We start from the raw sequence: 18,169 nt of genomic DNA, 5'->3' as shown, positions 1-18,169 counted from the left end.
AGGCTATAAGTGATTACTACACAATTTGATACATGGGACTTGCATCTGCAGATTTTGGTATTCACAGGGTGTTCTGAAATCAACCCCCAAAAGATACTGAGGGACGACTGTCCTATATATGTGCTCAAATGCATAAATGTTTTTCCTTTTACCAAAGAACAGCAGGTTATTATGTACCACCTTCCTTTGTCAGAGGAACCTGCAGCCTAATGTTCTGAATGGCCCCCACCCCAGGTCCCATAATAACCTCCGTCCTTCTGACCCTGGTGGAAGCCCTTCTCTAGTTTCACCCTCTCATTCAGCAAGACAGCACCTCACACCCCACACACCTTACTGGCCACAATAACCACGCCTGCTGCAGGGTTACTCTGACAAGTTTCATGCCTAGCAGTTACAAAACCAAACCATACTTCTGCTTTATTATATTCTCAAGCAGACACTTCCACAGCTGCAATCTCAAGTCAAGGTCAAGGGCTGTCAAGACATTAGGGTTTTATTTAGTGTACTACATCAAAAGATAGCAAAATGAAAGAATGCTAAAAACCAGGTTATTCTAATAATGAGCTGCAACAAAGTTTACACCTTAAATTTTTGTGTTTGTGAAAAGAAAAACTGCTCTATGACTCTCCCCTACATCCAACCCCCCACACCCATGTCCTATCCTCCAGCAAGAACTCCAGTTTCTCTCCCATTTATTCTACTAGCCTAAAAGACTGGCATCAGGAATGTAATCAAAAGCATTAGCAGCCCTTTAAGTGCTGAGGGTAGAAACATGCAGAATTAGAAAAAGAGCCAGGAATGGTAAGAATACAGGAAATAAAACTGTAGACATATAGGAAAGGATATAGACTGCAGGTCTGGAAAGAACTCAGTTGGCAGAAAGGCTCAGGCAAGTAACATCTTTGGATTTTCACTTTTTCAACCAAAAATGAAAGCAGGACTTCTAGGGCCCTGAACTTGACCCTCAGGTGTGTTTCATTTAGCATGTGCTGAGTTTAAAACAAATAAAATCTAATGCCTCAGTATATTTGAGTCTGTGACCCCTGTGCACATAAGCCCTAACTCATTTCTAGTTCCAAGGCTGGATACCTGGGACTAATGGCATTAGTAGAACTTGAGGAACTCCCCATCCTCCTCACCACCTTCTAAATTTCCTCCCTGAGGAGTTCAGCTGTCTGACTCTGACACACCTTGATCAGAAAGACAATTTGTGCAAGCACACATTTAAAATTTCCTCTTGATGGGTGCCTTGTTTTTCCCTCAACCTAATCCCAGAAGAATGAGATTACTCAAAAAATTATCAGAAAATGCCACAGCTTCCAATATGGAAGAAATAAAATTGAGAAATTGGTGATGTTTAATGGCAAATAGAAATCATGTACAAAAAATAGCATAGGTCTATGTATGCAGCATTTGCAAGAAAACATGGAGGTTGAACTGAAATATGTAAGCCAGTGTTCATTTTCATTTGTAAATCACTTTTGTGCTTTTAACATATTACATAAATACAACATGTTCTATACCCAGATATGTAGATACATACACATTTTCCTTTCTTCTCTCCTTCCATCTCTTCCTTCTCTTTCTTTTCTCCATACAAAAACCATCACCCTTGGTCATATTTGTTCTAACCTGGACTCTAGATTGGGCATGCATATGCTCTAGGAAGAGCAAAAGATTTTAGAAAAGACATGTAGAGAAATGATAAATGCTATCATTTATGATGATCCACATATGATTCTGCTTTGGTGAAACAGGATTCTAGAGTTCCCCATGCATTTTCTTTTTAACATTCTGCAACACCCTCTAAGTCACCAAGTGACTTGGAAAATGTATGTTCTTTATTACACAAGATGAAAAAATACATGGTTATACTAATTCCCTATTGTAAAAAACTTGGAGCAGCTGCTGAAGACCAGATTCCCTATCACCACCATCACCACTACCAGCACCAATGATGACTCCAAATTTAAAGTACATTAATTATAAAGATCCCTTTAAAATTGCAGTACAAGCTACTTCCTCTTCTCATTCCTATGCATGCTGGGGATATTCTTAGTAAGTGGATTAAAAATCAACAATGCTTAGAAATAGAAGTCTATGGCTTTGTTCTACTATTCCATACTCTGCCCTGAATGGACACAGACAATTTCCTCCCATCCATTCTTCATAATTGTATGTTACCAGCTCTCATCCCACAGAATGCACTGAGTCAAGCTGGGCTTGTCCCCAATTGCTTTCTCTGTGACTTCACTCAATTCAACAGCTGCCTCAGCAAGAAGCTCCTCTGCCCTCAAAAAAACAGGAAATTCATGGTATTCCTCAAAAGGAGGTCGGTGGAGGAAAATCAACCACTCTCTCTCACTCTATGGAACAGCAGTTCTTAATTGAAAGCGAGTTTGTTCTCCAGAGCATATTAGGCAATATCTACAGACATTGTTGGTCCTACAACTGGGGAAAAGGATATGCCTGGAACCTAATGGGTTGAGGCCAGGCATGCTACTAAACACCCTACACTACATAAGATAATCCCCACAACACGAAGGACCCGCCCCAGAGTGTCAGAAGTGCTGAGGCTGAGAAATCTGCCTAGATGAAAGAGCTTTTCCCGCGGTTGAAGGAGAGGAGAGAACCTGCTGCTGATGATGAATACAAGCAGCAATTAACCTGAAGGATCACCCTAGCAACAGTCACAGCAGGACTTACAACACAGGAACACTTGATACATTTGCTTCCTTCTGGATGAAATTCCTCTCCTTCCCGATACTGCACACCTTCAAACACACAGCCTGGAAAGCAAAGCAGAGTCCAGAATTAGGACAGAAGCTTTCATTCAGCTTGACATGATCCTTCCATCCACTGTTCACCTATCTCTCACCTCCCACTTCCATCTCCACCCAACAGAGTGTCCTTCTTCACCTGTGGATAAGATTGCTACATAAAAAATAAAGTGCAAAAGACTGGCACATCGTCATGGGACCAGAAACCCCGAAGATGCCAAACCCAAGTCAGCCCAAGAACAGCAAAAGCACTACAGGGACTCCTGTAGTGAGCCCCTGGAGCTGTGTCAAGATCATGGTGATCACTGCCAGGTGAAACCATCCCCAAGGGGCCAGCAGAAACCAGAGGAAGGCCAAGGGAAAGAAGTCAACCATGAGCTAAAGAGTAGATGGTGCTAAAAGCTGCCACTTAATGAGTCCCAGAGAACTGTACAGCCTCTACCAGGCCCTACGTACCCCAACCTCACTCCATTTTCCCAGGAATCCTACAAAGTGGGGACTCTATTCTTCATTCCACACAAGGAAAACATGGCTCAGAGAGGGAAGTAATCCACCCTGCTGGCAGATGACCAGTTTGGGATTCTTACTTGGCTCTGACCTACCTACTGCATGAAGAAGAGGGACAGGCACAAAAGCCAGAGGGGCAGAAGAGGACAGGAAGGGCTCCATGGGTCTTCAACCCTACACTGTGGGTGTTAAATGGGCTGTGGTCCCTTCCAAGTTTGGCTAATAAAAGGATCAAAATTCAGGAGTTACCTCCTATTCAGAAAGATGCTCAGGACACTGCCATATTCTAAAGATGTCACAAATGACCTGAGGCACATACTGCCCAGCAACTGTGTCTCATATACCATGAGAGGATAGTCAGTTAATAGCAAAACCACTTTCCTCAGGACTGTCCTCACAAGGTGCAGGGCCAATTGGGGTCACTTTCTACATAGTAGAGTGTGCTAGAAAGAGTTGCTGATGGATAAAACTTAGCAGAGCAGGCTCTTATGAAGGACTGAAAAGGAGTGTTCAAGGTCTTTCAGCTGAAACTGTCAGCAGAAGCCACCGAATTCTTGGAGGAGCTGCATCCTAACAAGGAAGATCAAGAACATTACCCCCACCTGGCCAGACCTCTGGTCCTATCCTTCTTAAAGTCAAATATGGCCCTTTGTTCAACAGAAAGATACATAGCCAAGTGCCGCAAGTCCAAAGAATAAGTAAGTAAAGTTGAACTTTAAAAATGTGTCCCAGGAATAAGATCTTTTTGATATGCACAATCAGGGCTAGCAAGGAGCCACCTCCTTGCTTTTCTGGTAATGTGGAAAGACTTGGTAAGTGTGGTGACCCCAGCGACTGCACCCAGCACCGTTCATAAATGACAGATGCCCAGTCTCTTTCCAAAGGACACTTCCAACAAAGTGTCATCAATTCTTTTCTATGTTTGCACCTCTGACTCTGTGATACAGATTGCCAGACAAATTAACCACATAATCTACATTTAACAACTTAAGTCAAGGAATTTCTATGAAAATCCTATTCAAACTATTCCCATCACAATCCAGCATCCTTGAGCAAAGAGTCAGATAGAATGGAAGGAATAGACAACCAAGAATGCCCTAAAATCTGTTTCAGGAAGAAAATGACCACAGACTGTACATGTTTGTCACTATGTGCAATACCATTCCCTGATCAATGACAGACGCCAGTCCTTCTGAATTAACAAGCATACCCCAAGGCTTAACTTGACTGTCTCTATCAAGACTTGGCTGAGACCACTCTCCTAAGACAAAGGATAAGACCTTCTGGAGACAGTTCTTTCCAATGTGCATCCCAAACACTGTTTTATGGAATAAAGGAGGGCACAGAAACTGCCCAGGTAGTCACGTGGTCAGTGCGCGACACAGGTACCCTCACTTTTAAAGAAGATTCACCTCCATGGAACCTGAACCTAAGCAAAATACTTCTCATGGTGTGTGGTGGAGTGAGGGGTAGTACAGTGTGGTGGTGAGGAAAGAGAAGGCCAGGGTTCAGCCCCACCGTCAGCCCTGACTCACTCATGCACTTGGGGCACACACTTACTCTCACCGGGCCTGGTTTCTTCCTGTTGATCAGTGAACACCACCCCAACCCTCCCTGGAAGGCTATGAGGACTTAGCAGTGCAATATGTGCAACCCTGGAATCCAACTCTCTCTTCCTGGGAACCCAACCAAAACCAGAGTGAAGGGGCCATTGCTCAAATCGGAAAACTTCAAATGCTGAAATAAATTCATGCTGCTGTTTGTGTATCCACATTTCAAAGGCAGCCTAAAATATAACTATTTCCTAAGTGAAAGGATGTTACAGAGGGTGAGAGGTGATGAGCTTCAAGGCTTCCTGCATTACCCTTGCTCCTTGAGGGGTCTATGGTTGAAGACTGGAGGTGGGGTATCTGAGTTGATTCTATATCAATAAAGCAGTAGTCTGCTCAGTGCGACAAAATTCACGTGTAAAAGAGTTCATAATTTTTGAATCTAGATGACAAATACCATTTGTCTCATTACCAATCCCAAGCTTGGTTGTGAATAGAAATGATCAAGGAGGCCATGGTCCCAACCCTCAGAGGTTCTGATGGAATTGGTCTAAGATGCAGCTGGGCACCAAGCTTCACTTTCACTTCACTCTTCCCAGGTGATTCTAAGGTACAGCCTAGAGAACTACGTTCTAGCTTAGCAGAGAAGATCCTGTAGACATTTAAGAATGTGGCTCGGGAGGCTGAGGCAGGAAGATTGCGAGTTCAAAGCCAGCCTCAGCAAAAGCGAGATGCTAAGCAATCAATGAGACTCTGTCCCTTAACAAAATACAAAATAGGGCTGGGAATGTGGCTCAGTGGCCAAGTGCCCCTGAGTTCAATCCCCAGTACCCGCCCAAAAAAAGAATGTAGTTACACAATATAAAACATTCAGCACATTCAGAAAGGAAAAGTACTGAAGCAAACTGATAGATACAAAATAACCAGATTATGGAAAGAATCACTTTACTTTCAACCAGTTTTCTGCTTTCAGGTACACTTGTCCAATAATAATACATGCTTTACAAAAATCTAGCATGAAAAGGAAGCTGAATAAAGACATTCCAAGGTACAAGGAAGTCTGACTCATCTCTGCAGAGCAGCCCACCATGGTGCCTTGTCATTTCACAGGAAGGTTCCAAGAACAGTGAATCCTTTAGAGAGTAACCTCCAAAGCAGAGGGGAGTAGCTGTATCATCACCAATAAGGACCAATGCTCAGAGAAGACCCAAAATGCAGAACACCTGTTGGGAACTCTCAGCTAGCAACAGAAGAGATCAGAAAAACTCTCTCTCCTCAAAATCCCCAGGCTTGTATGAAAGGGTAAGAGAAGATGCAGGAGGCCTTTGCAATCCTATTCAGAAAAGTAAGAGGAAACATTCCCAGTCACTGGTAAAGGAAGACCTTTGCTCTCAGTTAGCCAGTGGGGCCCTCTAAAAAAGATAGTGGGTTCAACTTGTTGAACCACACTGAAAACTTAGACCAGCAAAACCCTAAGCTAAATTCAATAGGGACACAGCTCTCAGTTTTCAGAAAACATCTGGTCACCTCATCTCCTGGTGAGCTCTGGCCAAGGTATTGCAATATGAAGCAGTAAAAAGACATTTCTGGAAGCAAGGGAAAGCCACAGCCTTTCCTTCCAAAATAAGCATTACCTGTGGCCCCATGGAGTGGAAAGCAGGCCTCTGAGAATCCACATGCCAAGACCTACAGCACATTGCGTTCATACTGGGCACAAGGAAGAGGTCAACCGGACATTTCTATGCAAAAGAGCTTGCTCTCTAAGCCCATCAGGTACACAGATGTAAAGTGAGGAAAATTCCAATTGGTTGGGATTCAGGGGAAGCGGGGACCATGCATTCTTGAGAGAAGACAGATTTCAATAGTACTGCACTGCACCAGAGAGTCTTCCTGCCTTCCGCTTCCCGAGAACATTACCTGGACAAGTGGGGCAGCAGGCTCCCAGATGCTCCAAAGGATTTCTACAGTGAACAACACAGCGCACTTCAGACTCTGTGACAACACCTTCCTGCAAAACAGAATGTCCCAAGTCAGTCAGCCCAGAAGTCCCACTAAGGAGCTACAACTGTGGGAAAGTAACCAAGGAAGGTGTTACATGTTCAAGCTCATGTTAGGCAATGCAGCCATGGTGAAAAGAGGTGGAAAGATCAGACTGTGAGGGCTCTGACCTTGTAAATGGATTAATACAGCCAATGGATGACAACTGTGAACCCGTAGGGCATGGCTGGAGGAAGTAGGGCACTGGGCACTAACCTTGGGGACTGTATCTGTCCCTGGTCTCTTCCTGTATCTCTGTTTCCTAACTGCCATTAGTTGATCAGCTTTCCTCCACCATGTCCTTCCACCATGATGTTATGCTTCACCTCAGGCTTAGAGCATTGGAGTCAGCCGACCATGGACTAAGACCTCCAAAACCATGAGCCCCAAATTAAATTTTCCTTCCTTAAGTCACTCTTGTTTGGTATTATGTCACAGCAATGAAAAACTGACTAATATAGAAGGCGAAGAACTGAAAAGGAACATGATGAGGGTGAATGTGTGGCCTAGAGGCACATGGCACAAATGAGGTAAGGCTGGATTCACCATGACCTATGCTGTGGGCCTCAGAGTGCAGATCCCATCACCTGTTTCTTCTTCCTGTTCTTGCACTTTCTTTTAGGCCCAGCCTGCTTTCTTTAAGTCTAGATTTTAAGGCCTTCTTGCCATCAGTCTGTACCTGACAGTCTGGCTGCTCATTCACAACTGTTTTCAATACCAGCTGTATTTTCTATCATTGTTATTACACTTCAAGACATTAACTGTGAGGAAGAGAGTACACACATAACACCGAGGCTAGCATCAAGAGATCCAGATAAATTCTGACCACGCTTTTAGAAATAACTTGGCTGAGTTATTTTGTAATCTTAAAAATGTGACTTGGTTTCACATGGAGCCTGGGGTTTGGTTTCCTCCCATATCAAATGAAGAGATTTGACAAAATAATTTCCAAGTTCATATTTAAGTACGTCAAAATGGAGACTTTAAGTTCTAGTCATGAAACCAAGTGAGTTATTTGCAAACTGATCTTGAGACTCTATCATCTTAATGTCAATTGAAATTTTTTTTAAATTAATTTTCAGGATTCATCTTTGAAGAGTTTCCTCTGTATTCTCTACCCATTTTGTACAGGAATTTGTGCTTTTTGGTTTGTCTTATTTTGTTTTGCAGGGAGGATAGCACAGGATGAAGATGGAGGTAACAATATGACAACTCAGCTATTTTCTTCATTGTGTTTGCCACCATATAGTACCAATCCAAAAAGGAGGGTCCTACACTGAATGTCTTCATATGTCAGGAATGAGATTTATAGGACAGGTGAATTTATTGTAGGTTTGTTTTAATTTTTAAATTTTATTTGTTCTAGTTAGTTGTACATGACAGTAGAATGCATTTACATTTAGACATTTTGATAGATCATACATAAATGGAATGTAATCTCTCATTTTCTGATTATACATATTGCAGGATCACATCATTCATGCAGTCATACATGTACATGAGGTAATAATGTCTATTTCAATCTACTATCATTTATAACACATTTGGGGACAGGAACAACTCTCAAAATACCAACAACAGATATAAGATTTTTTTAAAAATCCATATTCTAGTTAAATAACTGAAGCAATGCAAAAATGCTATGATCCAGAGTCAAGTTTCCTTCAGTGTCTGTCATTCAGATGGAGGACTCATGTTAGTTCCTAGCATGAATTTCCTATCTCTGATCATCAGATTTTTCTCTTCTAGTAGGAAATTAAAAGTGAGAAAATAAAGGTGAATTTTTCATCACAGGTACTGGTTCCATCAGAGAACATAAGAAAGAAGACAAAATTCAACTCATACAGAAAATGAGGAGATCCTCAGACTCACTGTTGTCTGGAACCTAAATGTACCCACCACATGCAGACATATACCAGAAGCATTTTTAATGACAGTCTCACTTATCACTTATAACCACCCAATGAGAGGTCTAGTCCCATTTTATAGAGGGTACAAGAGTGGCGCAGAGAAGTTAAGTAACTAGTTATGCGAGTGGCAGAGTCTATATTTCACTTACTGCCCCATACTGTGTCCTCTGTAACTGATTTTGTGTCCTCAGAAGAGCTTTCAGAGAGAGCTTCCAACTGTGTCTGTCCTTTGGGAGGAGCAAGAAGACTTGCCTGACAAGTAAAGGTTAATGATCATTTCCTGCAATCTTTGATGAAGTCTGGATCCCCAATGATTGGAAGCAAGAAGGGAGCAGGGGGAGTGATAAGGTGCCAGTTGAGCAAAGGAGCATCTTTGCATAACTTCCTTCACAGGATCCTACTTCTTTTTTGCTTATTGAATGAAATGACATTGTACTAGCCAGCAGGGCTAGGACAGTTTCAAAATAGGGGGATGAAAGACAAAATTGATCCTCAGCAGGTAACACCCCCTTTCTGTGTATCATTCTGCAGTTCAGTATTTCCTGACTTCCAATAATAACTTGATTTTTCTACATCAATTCTCTCCAGGCCCTGCTGAGAGACTAGTAACCAAAGATGATGAGCAATTGGCAGTTTAGTGTTAATAACTGATAATGGCTTAATGTGTTCTTCGGGCAACAAAGTATTCCCTCCCTCCATTTAATTTAAAAAAGGTCTTCATTTAAAGGCAGGAAAATCTAAAGATCTAAGTGACTTCAGGATCCAAGTTACCCGTGATGGCTGTATACAAATGTTATACTAGACTGCAAAGGGCTTGTTTAACCAACATTCTAACCTAGGCTTCCAGAATGCCCCTACCAAAGAGTGGAAACTGCATCAAACAAGAAGCAGGGTGGAGGAGAAGTGGTACAACTTTGTAAGGAATGTGGGGCTTTTGGTGTTATTAAGACTTTTTGCTCTTATCTCTGTACCATGAGGCTGGTTAAATTTGTAAACTAAAGTAAAAATTCAACAAATATTTATTGATGTAATGAATTTATTATTTACAGCTGTCTTACCTTCTGCTTATTTCACAAATAACCACACAAATAAGCTGAATAAATAACTGAACGTCTTTTAAATGAGCATGCTTGCTGTGGGCATAGAATAAGAACATGTTAACATAAAATTCAGATTTCATAAATTAAATGTCAGTATGCTGGAGATAACATCAGAGAGAAATATCTATTGTTGTCCTCACCTTTCAACCTCCTTTTAAAGCAAAAGCATATCCTGAGATTATGAAATGGGATTTGGGATAAAATGATGTAATAGCACCTTTCTACAGGAAATTTTTAAGTGATATTAAAACTAAACGAGCATTATATTTTATCAGAGTATTTCTATGGAGATAAGAAAGGAAGCCTGAACTTTTAGGTCCAACATTTCCCTTTCAGTTCATCTTTCTGCATTTAACACCTGTGGGGATTAGAGCCATGTGGAACTACTGTTCTTTTCAGAATTCAGCAAGCATTAGCCACAATGCGCTCCTTAGTTGTTGAAAAAGCGACTCTTGGGTTTGTCAGGTTGAAATCATTGAGGTTACAGTGTACTAATTGCTTCTATTTAATATAGTTTATGGATTGGCCCTGGTTCAAAATCTTTCTAAATCAAAGAAGGAAAACCTCTCCTGTTTAATACCTCTTTTCTGCTAACAGGAATTCATGTTTTGCTTAAAGATAATGTCACAGGAAGACATGAATTTTCCCCAAGAATGTATGCATCTTCCTGGAGTTTTTCCAGGTGCCATATAACAACGGTGGACAATTTTGTTGTCTGTTTCTGAAAACAAGTCCTATACCATATCTCTCCTGTACCTGTCTTGTTATGGTGAATGTCATAGCAAAATACTCACAAGCATACAGTTGGTTTTTCATTTGTTTCTCCTTTTTGTTTGTCTTCCGGGGATTTTGTTCTGTGGGGAGCTGAGGAGGACTCTTATGGAGTCCTCACTGGAGAGTAAAATAGCTGGACTTTACCTGGCATTGATGCAGGACACAGGGCTCGGCTGGGCTCTGCCATTTGAAGGAGCTGTTGTAGGTATTCCCTTCATAAGTGCAACCTAGGCAGGAAACACAAAAGGGAGAAGAAAGTCCAAGAATGAATGTGGGTTTCCTTTATTTTCGGAGCAAAAGAAGTTATTTCTTTTATAAGACTAGTAATTACAAGGGACATCAGCTCCTTGGCTATTGATCCCCAAAACAGTTAAGCCTTCGAAGTACCCACTTGGCAATCACTTAGGCTAATTCTCTGACTACTAAATCCACTAATTCATGAACTGGATTTTCAAATGAAACATCACAGACTGATGAACTCTCTTGGCCAAAATGCACAACAGCATGATTTTATTTATGCTTAATGAAGTTCTCATACTTCATTACTTCTCATAGTGCCAGAGCTAAAAACAGCATTATGAAAAAGGTTATCATAGAGCAAATGAACTCAAAATTGCTGAAGATCGAGAAAGAAGTGTAAAATGTGGCAGGGAATTAAAGCAGAAAGCCAAAATAGAGGAATTGATTGCAAAATTCTATACCTAAGTCTTAAAGAACTACTGTCTTCACCAGATAAAACCTTCCAAGGCTTACCTCCCAGTTCTCAGAGCTATGGCTCCCTAGTTCAATTTTGTTTTGTATTATTTTGTTTTTTTAACTCTTAGGTAATAAATTAGATCAAACATGTCTGAAACTACCAATGTATGGATTATTATATGTTAACTCACTGGCCAAAAGTCATACTTATTCATTGGCAAAAACAGAAGTCGCAGGCCAGAGAGGCTCCAAGGAGGGAACAAACCTGGTATTTGAGATTCCTTGAAGAAATAATGGCGTGAAGTCAAAGAAATAATGGTGTGAAGAACAAGTCTCAATTTTGACTTGGTTTGTACAAACAACACCTTCCACACTGAGGGTTATACTTCCTGGGAAGGCACAACCGGTTATACCAATTATCACTGTAGTCTCAGAAGCCCACCAGGCAGAGATTAACCAACAATAGCTTAGAATGCTTAACCCAAAAAGCATAGAAAAGACACATAGACAGGATAATGCAGAAATAAAAGGGACTGCCTCTCTATTGCAATGACTTCTGGCTAGCTAATCAACCTCAATTCATGTCTGGTTATCTTATTCACGACAGAGGAAAGACTCACTTTCTTCCATGAGTTCTTTTAGATATTGCTGAGGTCAAAAAAACTTAATACATAGAAGCAGAATAATAAAGCACTTAGGAAATTTTCAGTAGATGTTTTCATAAACTCAGAACCATGATCTAAATTCCCAAAGAATTATGAATGACTGAATAGAGCTCAGTAATGCTCTGCTCTCTAGTTCCTACAAATCAAATTACTAAAGTACACAGCTGATTGGAAACATATTAGGGAAATGCTTTCGCTATATATTTTTTAATTTCCTTTGCATGAAGTGTTACAGAGATAAAGTATTCAACCACAGGAAACTTTAGCACACTACAAATTCTTACGCCAAACCAAGGATGAATACAGTAAATTTTCAACAATGAAAACCAATATAAAACAATTTGGGCTAGCATAAATCTTAGCGAACAAGCACACTTACAGTCGACGTGCCATGTGCATGTCTGATCCACTAACACAGTCTCACTCAGATAATAAATAACTTGTTCCGAGGGATGGAGGCGGGGAAATCAGAGAACCAAATCCAATTCATGTTAAGTCCAAGTAAATATGAAACGCCTGCCAAGTCTGCCAGTGGAGTTTCCGAATATGTTATATATTTTCATCATCTGGATTAAAAAACTTAAAGAAAGGGTGATTTTTTGCTGCTAATAGGGCAGGCAAAGCTTTTGCCTTTTTTACTCAGAAGGAAGGGTAGTACAAAACCCATACAGCCCAGGGAGGAAGTATAGGCCAAAAGACCGTTCTTAACCAATGCCAGGTCACGTGCAAAGGGCTCCCAAGAGTAGCACAGGGCCCTCTGGATTCTTCCACTCCAAATGGGATAAAGGAATCTAAAGGAATTGGAACAAGTGATCCACAGTGCAGGGAACCCACCAGCATTTTCTGCTTCAAATAACTGTCTATCGGAAGCCTTGTTCCTCCACCCTATTCTAACACGTGAAGAAAAACTGGGCCACGACATTGGAAAATCAGACCAAGGTCAAACTGTGAAGCACTTCATTACTTCACTGCCCTTGTTCACAGGTCAGTCTATCAAACCTGAGTCAGTGTAATAGAGTTCCACAAATGACAGATGACTCCAAGTGACTGAGGAGACTCCAAAACATCTGTGACAATCTCCCTAGCAAGGGTAATCCGTACCTCATCCTCCCTCACCTGCCCTCCCTAGCACCAGCTCCTCATGGAGAGTGCAGGACACCAGGCACCCGAGGAGCGTTCATAGGTCAGGATTTTCAGGAAGAAGATAATTAAAGAAAGGGTATTACCCCTCTTAGGGCTCACATTCATCTTAGTTAGGGCATATTATCTTAGTGAAAGACAATAAGGTATACTACATGAAGACTTAACTAATCAAAGAAAAACTTAAATATACTTCAGAAGTAAGGAGGACTTATTTCCTATAAGGTAAATTTCTTTATAATCAATTCTATTTGTCATCAACTTTAAGCTGCTAACAGGAACACATGCAATACTGCTCCCTCCTTTTTTGTTTAAGCCTTAGAGGCAAAATGTACTAAGGGCAAAGAAAAATTTCCACCATATATCCAGGCAGAGTTTTCATACTGCCTCTCGTGGAAGACCAGTTTTGTTTGTTTTTGTTTTTCCAATCCAATGTGACTAATACTTTGAAAAATATAATAAAAATGACTTACAAGAAAAATTGAATTTAAAAGACGTTACAAAATGATGGAAGCCCACTTTTTATTATTAAATATGATAGTTACAGAATACTCAGTCACTGAGCCACATTCCCAGCCCTTTTCATTTTTAATTTTGAGACAGGGTCTCACTAAGTTGCTTAGGGCCTCACTAAGTTGATAAGGTTGGCCTCCAACTTGTGATCCTCCCACCTCAGCCTCTCAAGTCACTGGGATTACAGGTAAGCTTCACCACAACCAGCTCCTTTTTCTTTAAATAATACTTAAATAAACTTTCTACAAGGAAATTTGTAAACAGCCATTCATTTTCCTCTGGTAACAGATTTTGAGATTCCATAAGCTTCAATAAAACTATCAAAAACTATCAATAAAACTATAGAAGGAAGACATGGTTATTTTCTGATAAAATCATATTATTGAAACCAGTAGTTCACAACCAAGAGAAATTTTGTCTTTCACCTCTTCTCCCTCCCAGGGACTTCTGACAATGCTGGGAGACATTTTTGGTTGTCACAACGAGAGGATGAGGGATGCTCCAGGCATCTAGTGGGTAGAAGCCAGGATGCTGCTGAACACCCTTCGAGGCACAACAAAGAATCAACCAACCCAAAATATCAATTGTGCCAAGATTGGGAAATCTGATTTAAACCATTTTGCAGAGCTCAGTAGTCCTTAGTTATGTCTAAAAAATACCAAAAAAAAAAAAAAATGAGCCTAAACTAGTTACACTTTGCTTTTGCATGCATTTGGGCTCTTTTTCTATTAAATATTTTCAGAGTGAAGAAGAACATCATGGTATTTTTTAGCAGACATGCTCTTGTAGAGAAGCTCTGCCTAGTCAGTCAGTCATCTCAGAAAACATGTGGCAATGGAAACAGGAAGAAGACAAATTAATTGAATCCACAGTTAAACAATAAAACTCATTTTTCCTATTAGTTGCAACCTTTCTCAGTGGCCACATTATCCCAAGGGAGAAAGAATACCACACATTTTCATCATTCTGTTGTTAAAATAACTGTTAAAAATCATCAAGACCATAAAAAATGGCATTGGCCTTCTAAAAAGCCTTAGATGTGCCTCATTTCGCCTTTTTAATCTACATTCTCTCACTGTTCATGCTAACCTGAGGCTAAGAGCAGATAACTGGATATTACCATCACCAGTAGCTTACCCTAAGCCCCTCACAGTGTGACCTTGAACTGCATTTGGAGTCCTTTCCCTCATCCCTAGAACACCACACCATGGTCCCTGGGGTTGCTTTCTCAGTGAACCTGCATGCTTCTGAATGCATGTTCAAGTCCTCGACCAAGGCAACCTGGCTACCATAGGATGGCCATCCGCCATCCTGGTGAAACTTAACCTCTCAGGCTACAGTTCCCTTCCAAGTGCATAATCAAAGGACACTGGGTCTTAATCTTATAGGACCTCTCTGTGGCATGCTGACCATCCTTTCCTCTTCAAGTTCCCTCACACTTTTAAGACGCTCTCTTCCAATTGTCTTTCCATCACCTCCATTCTGACCTCAGCTAAGCTGTGGGTTATATCTCACCTGGACTGTTACAACAGGTTCACTGACTATTCTTCCTGGTGTGGTAAAGAGAGTATCTTTTAAGTTGTCTTCCTCCACAGCTGCCAGCATGTGCTCTTTCAGGTCCAGACTTTACTATGTCATCTGCCTACTTGAACTCTATCAATAACGGATGGTGCTCAGCCTGGCTGAGGTGTAGACTGTGTGTGTACCTACCCCCAAACCTCCTTCTCCAGACCAACTGAATCAGAGTCTCCAGAAATAGGAAGTGGAAAAAGGAATCTACTGTGCAGCCAGGATTGAAAATCACTGACCTTTACTCTAAAATTAAAACTTCTTGGCATATACAGTCACATCTTGGCATTCATAACAAATTGGTTCCAGGACCCCCGAGAATAGCAAAATCCACAGACACTTGAGTCCCTCAGCAAACGTGGTATATATTTGCATATAACCTACACACACCTTCTCACATACTTTAAATCATCTCCAGCTTACTTAAAATATCTAATATGATGTGACTACTATGTAAACAGTTGTTATACTTAATTGCTTAGGGAATAATGACAGGAAAAAAAAAAAGGTCTGTCCATATTCAGTACAGATGCAATTTTTTAAAGATATTTTCAATTTGCAGTTGGTTGAATCCACATGAACAGACCCCAAAGACACGGATGGCCTGTTATACAGCTGGTGTTAACTCACCTCTTCATCCTCTTTTCCTCTTCTCCCAAACTCACACTCCCTCCACTACACTCCTGAGCTGTACTTAGGATTTCCCCAAATATAGTCAGAAGATCTCATCCTAAGACTTTGCATATGCTTGTCTTGAGAAAACTAAATCTCATTCATTTCCTCCAGTTCCTTCACCCCGACAGGGACACAGAGGTCATCCAGGCTCTTGCCTGCCTAACTCATCCTTCCTTGACTCAAGGTCCTAGTTTCTAGGAAATCATTCTTTAAACGTCCCGGATCAGTCATGATTCTGTGCTCTTTCTCCAAGCGCGATGTGAATTTCCAGGTCCCTTACACTATTTTGTATGTAGCAGATACTGAATAAATGTTCAATTTCACTGGAAATAAATAGCAAGCACCAACACACATTCCTGCAAATCATAGAAATAGAACATAGATAAGATGGCATTCTCTCCTCTTGGGCACCAGGACCCAATCAGCTTCATCTCCAGAAAAGCAAAACATCCTTGGAAAAATTCAGACAAGTTAATTTTCTTCCCCAACTCCACTTTGGTCCCCAAACCACTAGTTTCTATTTCTTTGTTGTTGTTTGTTGATTTTTGTTTTGTTTTGATTTGATTAGCACTCAGTCATCTTTACTTAAATTAAACCAAACTTGATGTTTCTGAAGTCAGTTCATGCCATTTGACATAGGGAAAGAGCAGACAGGTCTGCCATTCTTCCAAGTTTCCGAGCCCCCTGATAGGGCACCCCCACCCCTGGACTTGGTCAATAAACCCCAAATTCCCCAAGCCCAATACAATTTTTTTTAATGAACCACTTTTCAGACACTGTTCTCCAAAAACATATGGAAGTACAATCAGAAGGGATAAACATAAAATCTGACTAGCCATTCGAGGGCTTAAATTGTGTCCTTAAGAGTTCATTTAAAACAGGCTTTTATTACTCTTCAAGGCTGTACCTACCATGAATCCTGCAGGCAATTTTGCTTATTTTTGGCTAATGGGAATTTTATAGCCAAACCATTTCCTCAATCCCAAGAGGAGAAATCAGGCTCATGAACTGAGTACTTAAAGAGTAGTGTGTACCCCTCACCACACATTCTTTTCATAGCTTTTTTTTGTTCTGTATTCCAATTAGGAATTCAACATACAATTAACATGAAATAATCAACAATAGAATAAGAAATGGAAAAAAAGTGATTTTACTTAATTTTTGATGACATTATGAATAAAAATCTCAAATACATGGAAACAGTCCATGAGCGCAATGCAAATTCAGCTCACTTCACCAGGACAAAGGGACACAAAACCTCCATGTGACCTGCATGTATTTCTAATCTGTATATTTCTTAGAGATAATAAAGTGATGAAATAGTGGCTTATGGTCTCATAACTTTGTAGTATTATTATAATATATACAATATCTGGCATTGATATTAGATAATAAAATAGATTCTATGAACCACAAATGAATTGGGCTTCTATTGAACAAAATAGGCTTTGGAACTTTTAAATGTAATTAGTATAAGAAAATAAAACTGCAGTACATTAAAAGAGAAAAAGACTTGCAACTTTTTTCTCTTTATACAAACCACATCACCCATCATTCTTGCACTTGATGTGTTCTGACCGTAAACACTTCTGAACATGGGACTGCGTCTTCCTTCCACAGGGCTGAATCACACTGCAGCAGCCATGCCACCCTCAGTAGCCACTTGTCAAGCAGCCACACCCACTGCTTCCCGAAAGGCCAGGGAGAAGGAATCAGCAAAGATAAATAGTAACACGATCATGAGTGACTGTCCCGTCAAGTCCCCAGACTGGCTTTCTAATGTGGACAGGAAAATGTCACCACAGGCCCTTCCCAAAGATGAGTTCCAAAAATCATTTTTGAAAAACTAGTGTGAAAAATTTTCCAGTAGAAAAAATGGGAAAGAAGAAAGAAAATTAAAATCCTGGCATAGTCTACAGGTGAAGCATTATACTTGGGGTTTTCACCTGGGATTCAATTTTATTCTCATAAAAGGCCCCACAGGACAGATTACTTTTTACCCCCACATTTTTAAAACAAGGAAACAAAGGTTGAGAAAAGGGGAATGACTTTGTCCCAGTCACACAGTCACTCTGCCTGTCTTACTGCCAAACCCATGAACTACTTGGGTTTTGCAGATGCACAGAAGGAACTCGGAAAGTAGTGGCTTCCCTAGGAAAAGCAACGCCCTGGGGAGATGACATGCTGCCTTTCAGTGACAAACTGACAAAAAGTCATGAGTGGAATCTACAGTTTCCTCAAAGTAATGTTAAT

The 18,169-nt window shown here is 40.7% G+C and overlaps 1 protein-coding gene across 4 annotated transcripts in view; it reads right to left on the bottom strand.

Annotated features, from left to right (window-relative positions):
* Bmper (BMP binding endothelial regulator) overlaps positions 1-18,169 on the bottom strand; it is a 251,351-nt gene that overhangs the window by 183,761 nt on the left and 49,421 nt on the right. For 3 of the 4 annotated variants that reach the window (XM_047562764.1, XM_047562763.1, XM_047562766.1), the window contains exons 4-6: positions 10,803-10,885; positions 6,755-6,845; positions 2,707-2,789 (exon numbers count right to left, since the gene is read on the bottom strand). In XM_047562764.1, coding sequence (XP_047418720.1) covers positions 2,707-2,789; positions 6,755-6,845; positions 10,803-10,885 — 257 coding nt within the window. Of the gene's footprint in view, positions 1-2,706; positions 2,790-6,754; positions 6,846-8,933; positions 9,037-10,802; positions 10,886-18,169 lie in introns of all 4 variants that reach the window. The other variant, XM_047562765.1, reaches the window with a different exon arrangement.

The sequence above is a fragment of the Sciurus carolinensis genome, chromosome 8 (assembly GCF_902686445.1).
Source record: "Sciurus carolinensis chromosome 8, mSciCar1.2, whole genome shotgun sequence".
In the NCBI taxonomy this organism is placed as follows: domain Eukaryota; kingdom Metazoa; phylum Chordata; class Mammalia; order Rodentia; family Sciuridae; genus Sciurus; species Sciurus carolinensis.
Note: the sequence above shows the minus strand (reverse complement) of the source record. Positions and strands in the feature narration are given on the sequence as shown.